This window comes from Nilaparvata lugens, chromosome 2 (assembly GCF_014356525.2).
Source record: "Nilaparvata lugens isolate BPH chromosome 2, ASM1435652v1, whole genome shotgun sequence".
Classification (NCBI taxonomy): domain Eukaryota; kingdom Metazoa; phylum Arthropoda; class Insecta; order Hemiptera; family Delphacidae; genus Nilaparvata; species Nilaparvata lugens.
In genome coordinates, this window is record NC_052505.1 from 48,420,497 (window position 1) to 48,439,663 (window position 19,167).

The 19,167-nt window shown below is 34.2% G+C and overlaps 1 protein-coding gene across 2 annotated transcripts in view; it reads right to left on the bottom strand.

Moving 5' to 3' along the window:
* LOC111053817 (zwei Ig domain protein zig-8) overlaps nt 1-19,167 on the bottom strand; it is a 197,708-nt gene that overhangs the window by 109,402 nt on the left and 69,139 nt on the right. Inside the window, exon 1 of one of the 2 annotated variants that reach the window (XM_022340746.2) lies at nt 13,329-13,449. The exons of the other annotated variant lie outside the window; for it this stretch is intronic. Coding sequence (XP_022196438.2) covers nt 13,329-13,380 — 52 coding nt within the window. The 5' untranslated portion in view covers nt 13,381-13,449. Of the gene's footprint in view, nt 1-13,328; nt 13,450-19,167 lie in introns of those variants that run through there. 2 annotated transcript variants of the gene reach the window in all.

Genomic DNA, 19,167 nt, shown 5'->3' on the forward strand with positions numbered 1-19,167 from the left:
TAAGTCAGGGAATTGGATGTAAACAAAGGAACTATTTTTCATAAAAATATTTTTGCACTACGTCACTCAGCTACAACCAATAGCAATTGTCTTATGCAAATTGGAAACAGAGAGATTCAAAGAATTGTAAGCTCAATTCGTGGAAGGAGACTTTTTCTCTAGCACTTACCTTGCCCTAGTCACACATTTTTAGTGAACTTGCATTCTTGTTGAAAAGTTTTACATAAATTGTTTTTTAATTGTTTGTTTGTTAATTTAATGTTGATTGTAAAGTTCCTTTTGTTTGTGAAAATAATCATCAACGTAAAATACCCGATTGAATCTACATGAATCACCGAGTAATATACCAGCAACACGTTCTACTTGGAGGCCAGAAAATCCAGCACATGGCAGAAGAATAATTATTTGTGAACCAAGGAAAAAGGAAAACAGAGTGGCATGGGTTATTCTTCTTGTAAATAAATTGGGGGCCCCATCTATGATTCATTAGTGATATAAATTCCAGAAAAAGTAAATGGTTATGACCAGATTGCAATCAGGGAAAATCCAACGTTAAATCTACATTATAATAATCATCATTAAATCGAATTAATTTCTAATCTGTTTATCAATCAAGCTATTCCAAAGCAGAACTCACAACCCTGTAATTATCATTTTATCATATTTTTTTTCTGATTCATAAATAATTATTTAATTGTAAATTGTACATGTCTGGTATTGTCAAACCAGAACACATTATACAGATCATCACTGTTCACCTGAAAATTATAAAAAAAATTATATGAAAAAATTATATTATCTGCTTATCTTGTATTGTTGCAAATGAGATATTATTACAATATATTGAAATAACTGAGCATATCTTCCAGTTCATTTCTTTTCAAAAAACCTTAATATCGTCTTTGACATGTTACCATAGGTATTTTGGTGAACCTCATATGGTCAGTGGAACAAGTCGGGAAATTAATTGAGTGCCTCTTCCACCTCTTTTCAGAAATCATATTTATTTAATAAGTACTCATTATTAATTTTAACAGCGGTGAGAGACACAATCATACATGGACTTGTGATCTATATCTTTGTTCAGGTTGCACTGGCTCTTTATCAGAACAATAAACAGGTAATAGTTTTAAGATTGCTTTATCCAAGCTCATTACAATTGAAATATTCCAATTCCAAATCTGGGATAACCTACAAATTTCTCGACCAATTAAATAAATTCTCAGCTCTGATATAACACAGAGGGGCATATGTTCATGTTCCCATAAAAGTGAGAACTTTCATACATTCATCCATTTTTCTTTGTGTGGTCCATGCCCCACGTTGGGCCCCATGTGTGACGGCCTTGCTCCAAGGAGGGCACACAAAAAATGGATAATTATAATCTTGCAGTCATTAAACAAAAAACCAAGATTATAATCATGAACCATGAGTACTGTTTCTCAGTGTTTAATGCCCCACATTGTGTAGGCATGTGTGACGGCCTGCTCCTGGGGGGGTTATCTCTTATGATAGAGTCCCACGTTATGAAGCTATTGTGAGAAGTTGTGGATTGCAATTCCTTCACAGATAATACGATGTTTCTGGTATTTGTAAGAGCAGTCTCTAAATTCCCTCTTTTGCGAATAAATTCACAAAAAATTAAGGCCTTCCGGCTCGCAAAATTACTGGGTTCAAACCTCAGCTCTAGCTCAGTGGTAGAAACATGAATTTTATAAGTACAAATAATCACCATAAGGTTCAAGGACCAGGTATTGATAATTCTTACCGCTGCTTCTATGAAGTTCTTGAAGAATACCAGTAAGGAAATTAAAAGAATATTTGATGACTGATTATCAGTAACCATGTACCACTAGAGAATAATCAGGACCAACTATAGTTGTTTCTAGTTGATTCTTAAAACGCTCGTCGTGAATACAAGTATTCACCAATATACCCTTTCAAAATTCCTTAGAACTTACAACGCCAGTTCTTGAAGCTCTCTGGATCCTTATATGATATAACTGGAACCTTATTAATATAATTTCTTAATATACTTGTTCTGGCTGATAAAATGAATATCATCAAAGGATGATAAATATTGAGTGCTCTGAATAAGGTTAATATTATTGATTCTATGATTTTAAGTGCTGCTAAATATTTGTTGGTACCAAAACAGCTCAAACTATATAACACGAGATGAACTAGGATATAATAAAAAATTCTATAAGTTTGTATGCTGACATAAAACACAAAATATATTCCCACAAAAAAGATGTGCATAAGATATTCGATAAATCTATAATTCACTTAAATAATCTACTTTTAAAATCTGAATAATTATCACAGGCTTTGCTAATATTCACAATAATGAGTTTCAAATTCATAAATATATTATATTTAATACTGGTACTTAGACTTCCAATCAATACAAAATTCTACCAATAAAAACCTGTTCGGTCTATAAGTTTGATATGATATACTTGGTTCAATTACAAAATTAATATTTAATAAATTAATATTCAAACATGAGATCTCAGGGCTTTTAATATGAATTCGGGCAGTGCATGGAAGTAAGCTTCCTACATATAATAAATAAATTTATAAAATGTTCTTGTGAACTATGTGATATTGTTCAACACGTGGTGACTCTTAATTTTAATTCAAATTAATAGGAATAGCGCTTTTTTATTAATTATTACCCCACTGAACGTAGAAAAAATGAGCTCATTTGGTTTGACTTATCACTCACTGACTGAAGTTCTAGATGTTCTCGTGGATTGAATTAATTATTTCCAATAATTAATTAGGTAGGCTCCTTTTCGTCACTGCTGGGCTAACGCGTGATCCAGATTTTTATAAGTTTCTTTCGAATTAAAGCTATTTTTATGGGAATCTTTACAATTACGAACTCCTTGACAGCACTGAGTTCACAAACAATTAACATTCAACAAACATACATTACATTTAAAAAAGGGTTTGGCTTAATAATTCATTAAAAATTTTTAAAAGGAATAAGAAAAGACCCTAAACTCCATGTGCATCCTCTCGGGTTGGGATCTTAAGCCAGAAGAAGGAGGTTTTTAGAAAAATTTGCTTCTTCCTAGAATAATTCTGTAAGCTACTCTCTGATTGGCCTTCAATTTAATAGACTCAATACAATTGGTTGCCTTGGGAATCAGGGCTTCCTCGGCTTTACAATAGAAAAAATTAATAAAAGAAGTTTTCATACAAATATATGGAGTGTTTATCTTAAATTGAATTCATAAATAAATCGTAACATACGATTTTAATAGATAATACATTTAGTTTTTATATGAGTTTTGTATACTCTTGATTTATCATGCTTTTTTAGATTATAATAAATATTTATACAGAAATAATAGTTATTTGTATTTCTACACATCGACTTCCTTTAGTATACATAATATATCCTTTATGAGTGAATTTTATATGATTCAACCGGTCATATGGGTTGATCGAATAATCAGCTGATTCGTTCAGTATTGGTTCTAATAATTATCGATTTATCCAAGATCGACTAATTCTTTTCAAAACGTAAACAAGTAACTCTAACCTCAATGTTCATGCATTTTATTTTATTTTTTTTGTAATCCGCCAATAATAATTATGCCGCTTTATAATTTTTTGATCTTACCAATGGGTTCTCATAATTATTAAATCACAATAATACATGTTTTCTTATCGTTGTTGATAATGCTATTACTCCTAATCACTAATAATACTTGATTTGAGTTGATTTACTCTTTGGATAGGTCTAACCTTCTTTCCAATTTTATAGTTCTATTACATTTTATTGGCTCATTTAAAATATTTGGTGGTTTCAAATTACCACGTGACACAAAACGCCCTCTGATTTCTGATTTAAAACGACAATTCGAGAATATAATATAAATTTTATGATCCAGTTGGTTTTGGATCAGAAATCATACATGTTACAAAGTCTGCTAATAACTCTACTGAGAATCCTACCTCCTAACAATTCAACAACATATACAACAATAAATAAATTCAATTCAAATACATACGCCTTACATCGGCCAATCTCCTTCTACACACAATACACAATATAAACTATCTCCTCCTCCATACATAATATAAATCTTTTTTCTAATCCACGCTCTGCCCTCAGGCCAGAAGCACATTTGAATGTTGGTGCAAAATCATTGCCAACCTAACAAACTGATAATTCTCCGACTTGCAGAGTATAACATATTTTCTCCCTCAACATAGAACAGTGATTTGTACATTTTCATTTCATTCTCTTGCAGAAATTGGGCTTTGTTTTCATATAATGGATATTTTTAAGGATAATCTTTGGTAGGTTTTATCAACAAGAACTTCTTATTCCTCTAATACATTGAGACTTGGGATTAATGCTTTTGGTGGTAACTATGCGGTTTGATCATTTGGCGGATAATTTTAGTGATTTTCTTAATAGTTATACATAAATAATAATAATATAATATCTTTATAATATCTCTACATGCAATTCACATTTATATGACACTTGATCTTCTTGTTCGGGGTATCAACTTTGATGATTTAATAGGCATTGACTACTCTGGTTTTCGTAGTGTACAGCTGGTTTACGTTGGCTTCGGTTTGTCACTTGTCGCCATCTTGATGTTTCTTCCTGCTACATGAAGGTAAGTTGGCTTTTAACATTAGAAGTTATTTATTCTCTTGTTTCATTAATAAGAAAGGTGTTAAAAATGGTTTCTAAATTTTTCATTTCTTTATTTTCAGGTGTTGTTATTCGAAGTGGATATTCGTCTGCGAAATAAGTGTGTTGCCTGGTGTTTGTTTGGTACGTATTTGTTGACAGGTAGGTCCATGAATCCAAATATTATTGTTTATATTCTTATCGCTTATTGTCTCGATAATACGGTTTGAGATTAGATTTGGTTTGCTGCTGTCAGGTTGTTATTTATAGATGAGGCTGTCCTGATGATGATTTATCCTTCATAAATATAAAACCCCGGTATCTTGTATACCTTTTCAAACAATTCTTTGTTTCATTATTGGAAGTTTCTTTTAATCTGTTCTTTTCCGATTCATCCTGTAGTCTTAATTCATCTTTCCTCTTATTTTCATCTAATATTCTTGATTTCGGCTCATTATAACTCATTAGGCTCACAACAATAAACATTTTTATAATATTAAATTTCCAATTATCAATGATAGATTCTTTCAATAACAACAATACAACACTTTCCATCCTATCCACAACACAGTCTTTTATCCATATCACAGCCATAACAAATAGTATACAATACATCAGAACATTTATCATTTCTTTAACAATACAATCTCTCGACATATAATATTCAGGTACTTTCACTCTCTTATTATAATTTCTTATTTCTTTTACTCTTCTTAAATACTGTTTATCCTTCATCAAGCTCAATACGTAGTCCACTTTATTATTATCATCCATGCATGTTTCGGTTTTATCCCATTTCTTTGGCCTATTCTTCTGGTCACATCGCTGATTTTCTGCTTTAAAGCGAATGTGCCGCAGATGCATGCCGTCGATCTCCGGTCCTCCATCCTGGTTTCGGTCCGGTGTCCTCCGTTGCCTCTTGAAACGTGCATGCGGCCTCCATCGGCGGGCGCGGTTCCTCCTTCTTTTCTTTCGCCTGACTTTCCGCCTCCGGGCCTTGCGGTGCATGCCTCTTTTCTCCTGTAGTCGGTCATGCAGTCGGTCGTCCGGTGTCTGCCTCAGGCGTTTCCGTCTCCGGGCCTTGCGGTGGGCGTTCCTCCGATCCTGCATGTTGTCCTCCCGGTACTCACTGGTGTCTTCCTTCCCGTCCTTGGTGTGCCTCGGTGGGGTCGATTGATGCGCGGGTGTAGGCTCGGTGCGCGGATGCTTGGTGGTGGTCCCTTGATGCGCGGGTGTGGCATTCAAAACGGGTTGATCGCATGTTTGCTCCATATTACATAACTCCTTTACTATAACCTGGTGCTCCTCGGTGGCGGGTTGCTCTTCCTGCGGTGATGGTTCTTCAGTGGGGAATATAAGGCTCAAGAGGGATTGATGTTTACGGGGCGTTTCAAGTGCATGGTGTGCGGCGGTTTTTGGTGTTGGTTTCTGTTTGTCTGGTGGTGGGTTATTTGCATGTTGATTTTGAGTTGTCTTTGTTGTATGTGCTACTGTGAAAGATGTGTCTACTCTATTATTATTTTGTTTATTTTCGTCCTGTTTTGTGAAATTTACATCCTGATTTGTGAAAGTTATTTTCTGTTTATTATTTCTATTCAAGCGATCTCTGTTATCATAATATGTTTTTCTATAGTACTGTTTGCTGTTTTGATATTGAAATCTGTTTCTGCAATTATTTTCAGTGTACTTTGCACTTTGCGCATTTGCTCCAGCGTTTGCAATATAATTTTCACTATTATAATTTTTTCTGAAATGACTATTTTGTTGATTAAAATTTTTTGCTCGATTATTTAAGTGGTTTGGCTCAGATGTAGCTGATTGGATAGAATGTAAATGTTCTATCAGTTCTTCACAACTGGAAATCGAAGATACTGCTAGTGTCATGCGAACATTGTAAGGAAGCTTTTTTGTTAATATATTTGCTAATGATGTATCCGCCAAAGATTCGTCTAGTTGCGAATTCTTACACATCATCTTAGCTACGAATTCAGTATATGATTGTCTGCCTTTATTATCATATGTGCATGATGTAATCTCTGATAGTGCGTCCATCTGCTTACGTTTACTCCAATACTGCTGCAGGAATTGGGAGATGAAGTCCTCCAGGCTGTTGATATCTCGCATCCGGCTCTGGAAAAACATCAGCGGCTCGCCAAGTAGTAGACTGGACAGTTGGAAGCGCCATACTAACCAAGAGGTGGGTATCAATTCCTGAATAGCTTTTATTTGATCTATGAATGGTCTGGGTTGCATATGACGGTAGGAATTATCGAATTTTCCAAGACTTTGAAAAAGTTGAGTGCCGTTTACTACTTCATTCGGTATATACTGCATTTGACTGACTGGGATATTTTCCATGCGTGTTTCTATTCTGGAGACTCGTTCTTCATTTGCGGTCCATTTATCATTCATAATTTTCTTATGTGTATTCACTTCATCATACAATCCGGTTAGCTTCAACTGCTGTCCGCCTATAGCATTCTCCAATATGCTGTATCTCTCACTTGATTTTGCCCCCTCCTCCGCTAAATTTGCCATACATGCCTGCACGTTACTTTGTTCCTTGACTATCTCTATTATTTTCTTATTATTTTCCTCCACTTTCGACTCTATCTCGCCCTTATTTTCTGACACCTTTCCCATGACAGTTCCCATGATAGCGGTGCCCAGCTCCTTACCCAATACGTCCACCTGTTTTTCAACTTCCTTTGGTACGTTATCTAACCGTTCATTTATTTGACAGGTGACGTCATCTATACGAATTTCTAACTTTTTGATAACTGCAGATTGAGTATCTATTTTTGTATCTATTATATTTCTCACTTCCTCCCTGAAGCTAGAAAATTTTTCATCCATAGTTTTGATACCTTCCTGTAGGATTTTAGTATTTTCCTCCGCTTTATCCTGGATGGCTTTAGTGTTTTCATTGATATCTTCTTGTATTTTTTTAGTCACTCCCTCCAAGGCTTGGCTGAGCAAGAGTTTAAATTCATTTATAGAATCGTTTGCTATGAAGTTTGTAGTATATCCGACTGAAGAATTTAATGTGGTGTTGCCTTTTCCTAGATTGGTGGTTGCGGATGGCGGTTGACTGGCGATATCGGATGGCGATTGGGTGGCGGCACTCTCCGTTCCCTCGGCGGCGCTTGGGGCGATCTGCGAAGACGCCGGTACCGGGTTGGATGCCCTCACTCCCTCATCTCCCTCAGCCGGACTCTCATCGGAATTAGTCGCATCGACGACGTTATCAATCTTCGTAGAAGACAATTGGGCTAAGTTTTGCGGGTCGAAACTGATGGAGCATATGCTGCCTCCCTCTCTCTCTCGTGGGGTCTCCGCTGCATCGTCCTGGGGCTGTTGATTTGCCGGTGTCGTGGCTACATAGTTTTGGGGATGTTCGCTGAAGTAGGAAATTTGCGAGTTAGCCGGCGACTGGTTCATGGTGACGTTATTATGAAATACTTCGAGTAAATAGCCAAGTGTGTTGCCAAGTCTCAGGAATATTAAAATGGATTCAGTGATAGTGCCTAGTCTGGATAAAATTGTGTTGTGTTGAAGTTTCAAGTGTCATGTACATATATTACAAAAAGACCTTCGAGTGCTACAGGTACGCTTATCAACATAGACAGATATGGCTTACAAATTACACTAATATAGTTCTTAAAATTTTAATTAGGGTCTTATCCTCCTGAATAACGATAGTATTATAATGCCTCAAATAACCTATAACCCTGGTCAGCATACAATGTCTAGATTCAAAGATCAAAATCAAAATTTTACTATAGACTTTGATTGAAATTTCCATCCAATTTTCTCTATTATGAGAATTATGTTATCAAACTCGTGTGATACAGTTTGTCTGTATTTATGCAGCTTGAAGAATTTTAATTTGAAGAACAACTCAATTATTTTAGCCAGAAACTTACAATAGATCATCAGATATATCTTGTCGAAACAACTTCAGATTATGTTTCTTGCAGCTTTCAGTTTTATCAATAATTTCATTAATCATTGATAGTAAGATTGAGTAGGTAAGCTTTTCATCATGCTCCACTGGTTGGGTGCCATTGTGTGAAGTTGTGCTCCTGGGGGGGGTTATCTCTTATGATAGAGTCCCACGTTATGAAGCTATTGTGAGAAGTTGTGGATTGCAATTCCTTCACAGATAATACGATGTTTCTGGTATTTGTAAGAGCAGTCTCTAAATTCCCTCTTTTGCGAATAAATTCACAAAAAATTAAGGCCTTCCGGCTCGCAAAATTACTGGGTTCAAACCTCAGCTCTAGCTCAGTGGTAGAAACATGAATTTTATAAGTACAAATAATCACCATAAGGTTCAAGGACCAGGTATTGATAATTCTTACCGCTGCTTCTATGAAGTTCTTGAAGAATACCAGTAAGGAAATTAAAAGAATATTTGATGACTGATTATCAGTAACCATGTACCACTAGAGAATAATCAGGACCAACTATAATTGTTTCTAGTTGATTCTTAAAACGCTCGTCGTGAATACAAGTATTCACCAATATACCCTTTCAAAATTCCTTAGAACTTACAACGCCAGTTCTTGAAGCTCTCTGGATCCTTATATGATATAACTGGAACCTTATTAATATAATTTCTTATTATACTTGTTCTGGCTGATAAAGTGAATATCATCAAAGGATGATAAATATTGAGTGCTCTGAATAAGTTTAATATTACTTGATTCTATGATTTTAAGTGCTGCTAAATATTTGTTGGTACCAAAACAGCTCAAACTATATAACACGAGATGAACTAGGATATAATAAAAAATTCTATAAGTTTGTATGCTGACATAAAACACAAAATATATTCCCACAAAAAAGATGTGCATAAGATATTCGATAAATCTATAATTCACTTAAATAATCTACTTTTAAAATCTGAATAATTATCACAGGCTTTGCTAATATTCACAATAATGAGTTTCAAATTCATAAATATATTATATTTAATACTGGTACTTAGACTTCCAATCAATACAAAATTCTACCAATAAAAACTTGTTCGGTCTATAAGTTTGATATGATATACTTGGTTCAATTACAAAATTAATATTTAATAAATTAATATTCAAACATGAGATCTCAGGGCTTTTAATATGAATTCGGGCAGTGCATGGAAGTAAGCTTCCTACATATAATAAATAAATTTATAAAATGTTCTTGTGAACTATGTGATATTGTTCAACACGTGGTGACTCTTAATTTTAACTCAAATTAATAGGAATAGCGCTTTTTTATTAATTATTACCCCACTGAACGTAGAAAAAATGAGCTCATTTGGTTTGACTTATCACTCACTGACTGAAGTTCTAGATGTCCTCGTGGATTGAATTAATTATTTCCAATAATTAATTAGGTAGGCTCCTTTTCGTCACTGCTGGGCTAACGCGTGATCCAGATTTTTATAAGTTTCTTTCGAATTAAAGCTATTTTTATGGGAATCTTTACAATTACGAACTCCTTGACAGCACTGAGTTCACAAACAATTAACATTCAACAAACATACATTACATTTAAAAAAGGGTTTGGCTTAATAATTCATTAAAAATTTTTAAAAGGAATAAGAAAAGACCCTAAACTCCATGTGCATCCTCTCGGGTTGGGATCTTAAGCCAGAAGAAGGAGGTTTTTAGAAAAATTTTGCTTCTTCCTAGAATAATTCTGTAAGCTACTCTCTGATTGGCCTTCAATTTAATAGACTCAATACAATTGGTTGCCTTGGGAATCAGGGCTCCCTCGGCTTTACAATGGAAAAAATTAAATAAAAGAAGTTTTCATACAAATATATGGAGTGTTTATCTTAAATTGAATTCATAAATAAATCGTAACATACGATTTTAATAGATAATACATTTAGTTTTTATATGAGTTTTGTATACTCTTGATTTATCATGCTTTTTTAGATTATAATAAATATTTATACAGAAATAATAGTTATTTGTATTTCTACACATCGACTTCCTTTAGTATACATAATATATCCTTTATGAGTGAATTTTATATGATTCAACCGGTCATATGGGTTGATCGAATAATCAGCTGATTCGTTCAGTATTGGTTCTAATAATTATCGATTTATCCAAGATCGACTAATTCTTTTCAAAACGTAAACAAGTAACTCTAACCTCAATGTTCATGCATTTTATTTTATTTTTTTGTAATCCGCCAATAATAATTATGCCGCTTTATAATTTTTTGATCTTACCAATGGGTTCTCATAATTATTAAATCACAATAATACATGTTTTCTTATCGTTGTTGATAATGCTATTACTCCTAATCACTAATAATACTTGATTTGAGTTGATTTACTCTTTGGATAGGTCTAACCTTCTTTCCAATTTTATAGTTCTATTACATTTTATTGGCTCATTTAAAAATATTTGGTGGTTTCAAATTACCACGTGACAATGGGTACATGAATATATGCCCCTCTGAGTAATATCAGAACTGAGAATTTATTTAATTGGTCGAGAAATTTGTAGGTTATCCCAGATTTGGGATAAGTGTTCTAAGCATTCAAACGTTTCAGGTTAGGTTTACCACAACTTTTCCTTAACCTATGAATGCGATTTCAATATAATAATTTTAAAATTAATAGTGTAAACGGAGGGGGGTTGTTTCTTCTCTTCTATAATACTCAGCAAAATTATGCTATCAAATCTTTTTTAATCCTTAATTGGTTGGGAGCTTTTAGTGGATTCGTTCATTCAAATGCACAGATTATCATCATAATCTAATTGTCACCTATTTTAGCAACTAGCAACTACGAGCCAGGAACTTCATTGAAAATACTTTTGAAATTTAACCTCAGGTTTATTGAACTTATCAACAAATCAATAGAAATCATGTCAAATTTTAAAACAGAGTTACTCAGTAACTGATTTAGAAAAAGAAGGTATATTCAATTTCAATCTATACTTTCTGGGAACCTGCTAACTTGCTGCAACTAAATTCGGGCCTCGGTCATTCTATGTACTAAATTTTCGGGTAAATAAAAACAACAGTTTGACACTCTACTTAAATTCACGCACACCATTAACCTCTTAATTTTACATCTACTGATTCTATGAATTTCAGATTACTATACAAACTACAACAAAAGTACTGATAATGAAAAACTTTTCAATCTGTCCCTCTGGATGGGCAACAGACCCATTCAGAGGACCGAGGCTCGCGCACCGTTACACGATTTTCCATTCACGTCCCAATACCAACTGTGGCCTTTTCACTGAAAATTATTCCCCCTTCACGATCGTTGAGCATAACTTCCAGTGGAAAAGCCAAAGCTGCAAAAAGGTCAATGCTCGTACAATTTTCAAATACAGTGGCTTTTTCGACATGAAATTGAAACTGTATTTGAAAAATGCACAAAAATTGCTTTAATTTTGACAACTAAGCAACAAGTTAGCAAAAATTCAAACAAGACTGAGTCAATTCCCACACTAAAAACGCAGGGTTCAACATACAGTTAGAATCAAAGTTCATTTCAGTTCAAAAACCTGAAAAACAATATAAGATACACAAAAACAACTACAATAATACCCACTCAATATTCACACTATTACAATAGAATAAATAATATAATAAGTAATATGATTTCTCAATTGATCTACTGGAAGAGACTGATTCAATCTGATATTGATATCAGTAAGGGTAACGTTGATAGTTATTTCATTCCGAGATAGTTTGCCGCTTCTGCCTTGATTCTCCATAATATGATTAAAGAAACTAGTTTTTGAAGTAGCCAAGATGAAGGATCGTCACAATATACGTCAATGCGGAATTCAAAAAGGAACATACCTGTCAAATTTCATGAAATCTATTGCCGCGTTTCACCATAAATGGGGAACATATAAACATAAGAAAGAGAAATGCAAAACCGACGACTTGAATCTTAGACCTCACTTTGCTCGGTCAATTATATGCAATGGCGTATGCAATTGATAACTGAAAGTAGCATAGTATTTTTTCTGTTTTCAACTCGGGCTGACCTGTTGCCAGTATGTCTTGAAGGAGATTAGCTTTTAATGTTATAATTTTTGATACACCAACCCCAACAGCCATTAGCTGTTTCCACACCGATATTTCGGCGACACGACACACAGACAAGATTTACTCTGACGGACAGTATAAGAGGAGGCTGTGGTTTATAACTGTTCACAGAACTACTAGTAGTAGCAACAATGCAATATTTTTTATAATCATATTAATTCGTCGGTGATATATGTATCAAGTGTGTACAGGTGAACTCTTTTCAAGAAACAATGTTGAGTCATGAGACCTCCTCCTCATCATTATTCATTCTTTATACACTGTATGGATAAAAACCAATTTTAATAACTAACTCACACTCACTTAGCACTTTCAACTGTTATTGAAAAAAATTGTCCATGTGGCCATCTACAATTCACCTAAAATTCAACAATAATTTGTACCGTCCACACTATCTTTGCTTTCAATATTCACAGTGCAGTATTCCACTAATAGAATCTTTAACTGTACTAATGAATCCGAACAGTATCAAATACTCTTTTATTAGAAAATTAATCTTCAATCCGAATAGTATCGGATACATTCACTGCATAGAAGTGGATCAATCTGCATTCCAAATAATATCAGATAAATTTACCTTCAAATGATAGAAGTGAAGTAATCGTCATTTTGAGTAGTATCAGATACATTCACCAGATATGATAGACGTGAATTAATCGCGAATACAAGTAGCATGAAGATGTGATGCTGGTGGCTCCCCATACTAGCAGACATTGGATCTGACTCCTTCTATGAGCTAGGATCTACCGAGATTCCTCTCTCATGTGTGGGCTTAATGCTATTCAGGTCAGGTGTAATCTAGTTTGTAGTCAGCGCGCTGCTGTTCGCAATACGTGCTCAAGCAGGTCACTCTGCTCTGTCCGGTGCCCGGTGCCCACACTCGATTAACTTACTAATCGGATGTGTCCTGCCCCATCCTAGTCTGTCCACCCTTTCAGCATATATAACTGGCAAACTTGTTTCAAATGCCTCATCAAATGGTATTAATTGTGTACTAAGCTTTTGCTAATACTGCACGTTATTCGAGTAGACTCGATCATCAGGAGAATAATTAATTCACTTAGGATTTCAAGATAATTTGCTGTTGCAATAACAGCTCATTACAGATTGTGAATTGTCATTGTTTCATGAATTTACTAGAATAGTATTATAGATAAATGTAGCTATTGTAGCGATGTAGGACAGTCATGGACTTTTTTATTTTCTTGATCAAATAACATAGGTTCATAGGTACCATAATTTCCTTGATTATGGGTTATAGCAATGTACACATTGCTAAAATACATTGCTAGAATGTATTCTAGGTACATTGGGTTACGAAGAGTTGGGCAATGAAGTGTGGAGAATTTGGAGTTGGTGTTACATACTCATTTTTGAACGAGAATTCACTTTTTTCTCCATTGCAGGTACATTGGATGTTGCCATCTCGATTATATCAAGAGTTGAAACATTTATCAGTACGGAATACAACAATATGCTAGATGACGTCCGTTACTGTCAATAAACTCTGATAAAATCGTCAATCCGCGGTTTTCCTGCGTTTTTTCTAAAGCTAATCTACAGAAAATGTTTAAATTTGGTACAGGAGCCCACCTAGGGTCTAAAAATTCTGTTTTGAGAGGACTTCGGAATTACGCCATAGATACGTCCGAGATACGTTCTACAACATCCAGTGTTTTTTCTGCGTTTTATCAGATTTTCAAGAGCTAATTCAGAGAAAATAATGTTTTAAATATAGTATATAGGCTCTGCTAAGGTATACAAAATTGTTCAATGTGTGTTGTTGAAGGACATGGAAATCACGCCAAAAATCGGCGGCTATCTGCTTCTAATTTTCATGAGAAGTGATAAACAGAAAAGTTTGAAATTTGGTAGGCTTATAGTTGTTTAGCTGAAGAATATTTTGTTTCGATAGAGCTTGAAAATAACGCCAATACTATTCAATACAAAATTTGTTTTTGTTTTTTTTATCAATTCTTAATTTTTCTCTCATTAACCCCATGTATAGTCAGAATCTTCAATATTATTGTTATGAATGAGGCCTTTAGAGGGGTGGAAGAGGCGAGGGGCATCTAGATTCTTCGAGTGTGTTAGGGTCTTGGTGCAAGAAGTTGTCGATCACAAGTTGTCGAGAATGACAAACGCGTTCCAGAACTTCCTGGCAGTCTGTACGCGCTGTGATTGGTCAACCTGAACGCGCTGTGATTGGCCGAACGCGTTTGCCATCTCGAGATTATACTAGAAATTTCTATTTCCCTGTATAAAATGGCGCGCGTGTTGCAGTCTGAGTAAGTTGAGAAACTACAGCGAAATCGTGACAGAGAAGTGATAAAGTGGAATAGCCTTTTGTAGTTAGTTATACAAGTATCATTCTCAGTGACCGTTATTCTCAATATACAGCTATTTATACTAGTTAGCTTATCAGTTGTAGTTTTACTCCTGTGTGTTATAGTGTTATAAATGATAACGTTAATCAGTATAAATCGGCAAAAGCGTTTTATTAGTTTAACAACGTGTTTTGAGTCACCACGGGAAAGATAAAGTAATACTTCTTAAAAGATATTTTTTGGTTTCAGTGAGTGAAAGTTAAAGTTTGTGTTTCAAGACGCACCATCAACGGTTGGCAGTTAAAAATAATGACTATCAGTAAGAAGCATATAAGGCAGATATCAAGTACAGTAATTCATAAATATATTATAAATTTATGCCAAAATATCAAGGGCTTATTCATATTGTATATAAGAAGAAGCATATAAGGCAGATATCAAGTACAGTAATTCATAAATATATTATAAAATCATGCCAAAATATCAATGGCTTATTATAATAAATATGAAAATATCCGAAACATTGATATTATGTGCATTTGGTATGAAACCACATATCGGCAACATGAAATAACGGCCAAGCGAAATACATATAATACTACTGGCAACATTTTATTTGATCAGTTTCTTATAGCTAGCTATTTGAAGGCATCTGCCTGAGGGGGTTGAATTTGGCATGTAGAATAATTCATAAAAACAATTTAAAAACCATATTTTTGTCATAGAGTATATAAGTAAAAGTTATAAGTAGAAACTTATCGAAAATAAAAATAAAAATAAAAATGAATATTGTATCGCATGTTGTTAATAGGCACCAATGCTATGTATATAAAAATCATGTTAGCCATATACGAATGCACCAATCATTATGCCTTTTTCAATTGGCGATAACACTAGGATAGTTCAAATTTTTCCACGTGGAAATTACCAGACATATTCAAATATTTATTAGATTTGTGAATTATATTACTTCTTATACCTTGCATGTATTCATGATTTATTCATAAAAATATTATTCTATATTAATGTACTCATGCTAGATATCAGAGACTACTTCCCGTAAAAGCTATTACGTCATCCCACTTTTTGTATATCCACCAATATGTAAATTAGTTAAAATTGGTCAAAGTATCAATTAAAGCTCTTGTGCTAGAGAAGGATTAAATCACCTTCCCACTTGCTCGACACCTACAGTCCAAGACAGCAACCTGATGAGAGATAAGACTGATTCTCTGCTTCAATTTCTTATAAGTCAAATGTAAAATTTAATAATGTGATTATTTGTAACTCAGTGAGGCCGTTGTATGGCGTGTGTTGAAAGTTTTAAAATATCCCTCACTGATGAAGACTACAACAGCCAAACCACATGAATAAGGCACTGCACATTATAAAGCGGAAACTGTGCTACATCTATGAGTTCGAACAATCGTCGCATGTGAGTTTTTCATTCCTTTCAGAGGGCTCTCACAACTTCGAATCCTTGAATAAAAAAATGGCGGCATATTGAAAAATGATATGAATGGATATGAACTTTTTCTTCAAGTAATCCCATAAAAAGAAGTCACAAACAGTTGAATCTGGTGATCTGGGTGGACTATCTCAAAAATCACTTCCACAACCAATCCAACGGCCATGAAGTTTGTCATTATACTGATTGCTTCAGGCCTACATGATTTGCGTTCATGTGAACATAATTTGAGGTGGAGCACTACAATGATTAATGAAGATTGCTTGATCCATTTCTGGTACCATCAAATTAGTCAAGACTACCGCAACGTAGTAAACAAATCAGATAATAACTCATGAAAGTATTTTTCATAGGAAGTGAATGAGTAAAAATTTCAATATGCCGCCATTTTGTTTCTACGAAGATTAGGGAGCTGAAACTATCGCAGAATATTTTCAGAACCTACATTGTAAGCTGTGTGAAATTTTAAAAGTTCGGTTTATGAATGGGCACGTAATATAAAATTGAACTTGTAAACCTTCCGTGGAACACAGTGTATGATCTGATAAAATATAATGTACTAAATTGTACAATACCCACCTCTATTCACTATTTTGTGGGCTATATTTACCAATCCATTCAATTTGAAGCTTGGAACTTTAACGAATTTGCTCTGAATTATTTACTCAATCTCATGAGCGATCTCATTGCTTGGATCTATACTAGACAGACTACTTGAAAAATTGATTTATCTAACCTATCTTTTTAAAATAATTTTTCATGCTTTCCGCCCATTACCAAGACATTGAAACTCTCTGATCGAAATGATATCTCACGAAATACTTTTTTGAACAAAATGATCAAAGATTGAAAGAATACAAGAATAACGAATTCATGAACTAGTTTTTCAAATGCTTCAAATAATGTCACGGCGAATTAATATCCCTTTTTTTTCTAATAAGTCACCTACGCAAGTACAAAATTCAATTCCTTTGATGCCAAGAATGATGCAGCGGAAGGTTCATCCTATTGCAATTTCAAGTTCATTGGAAAATATGGAAAAGGTACATTGAAAATTGCATAAAAAAACTGGCAAAGTTTTAATGGAAATGAGTGAGCGAATATTTCTTGAAAATTTCTCTTCATTCAACAGTTTGTAATCAATGAGAATAGAATAGAGGAAAGCTGAAATCCTCTTCTTAGAGATATGCTACAATAGTAAACAATAATTTACGTAACGAATAGATAATAGAAGAGCAAAGCGACAATCGAACGAAGGTGAGAGAATCGAAAATGCAGTCTGATTCTAGGAAATAAATTGGAATTTGCTCCAACACCATTCGTTTTGCGAAGAAGTAAAAAACAACCATCCATTCTCATACCCTAGTGCTGGCGAAATCCTAGCTACTCTCTCTCCCATTCTGGGAAGATACATTTCAATTTGGATTCTACCAATACGACTTCTCCCTTTCCTTTCAACTGTTTATCAGTGAGTTCCTTGCAAACAAATAAGTTTCTCAACCAACGATGCAAAATAATATCCAATTAACTGTTTTCCTTTTACCACTTCCATGCAATAAATTTGATAGAATATGATAAGAATCTCCTTTTAATATTACCAATCAGCTCCTGGGAATATTGTCAGTAATTTAATGACTTGAATCGACTCCAGGTAGTTTTTTAAAGTGGGAGTTTTCCAACTTGATGCTCCACCCTCCAATGCTACGCGCTTACTTGCGCTTGTGATAATTATAATAATTTAGTTGATTGGTTTGTTATGGATGAATGGTTGACCTCTCAGTTGACCAGTTGATGAATATGTGTTTGAATGATATTTGAGTCACCTCCAATCAACTTAACCTTATTCGTGACCCTAAACTTCTGTGACGTTAATCGTGAGCCTGATTCCTAGGGACGCATTCCGTCCATCATTTATATCTCAAATCTCAAGGCAGAATGTTTTTTTTCATTTTATTGTGTCCAAGGGATACTTAAAAAGACCACTTGCATAAAACGAGAAAGAATCTTAATTATAACTATTAAAAATTTAGTTATAGAAAAACTACATTACTGCATAGTGAAAAAACAACGTTTAGTCATTATTCTAGTGGACACAAATTATAGTGATGAATAGTATGATAGATCTTATAATGCAACATTAACAAAAATATAAGAAAAAAGCTGAAAGCTAATAGTTCACTCTTGAGGTAGTTTCCACTCTACCCTCAAGTTCTAATCTTTGCAACATACTTAGGTTAGATACTAAAACCTAAATGAAACTGTACTAAGAACGTGACAATTATATAGTTTACTCAGTGTCCCTGGGATCACATCAAGTTCATTGGTTCCACTATATCATTCTACTCGGGGTCAGCATTCTTATCTTGCACTATGAATTTATCTTCAGCATAACTGGATGAAAACTAATTGGATGAAAACGTCATTGAAATCGAGATCTAGAAGTCAATTTGAACATTGTTTGAAGTCTGTGTTCAAAACATAAATATTGAATGCTTGAATCCAATCACTATTGTACTATTGTCCAATCACTGGATTTGTAATTGAAGTTTTGATTCTCAAGTTATTTTTTATATGAAATTTTTAGGGTTTTCAACTTTTGATCGTCTATATATTCTTACTGT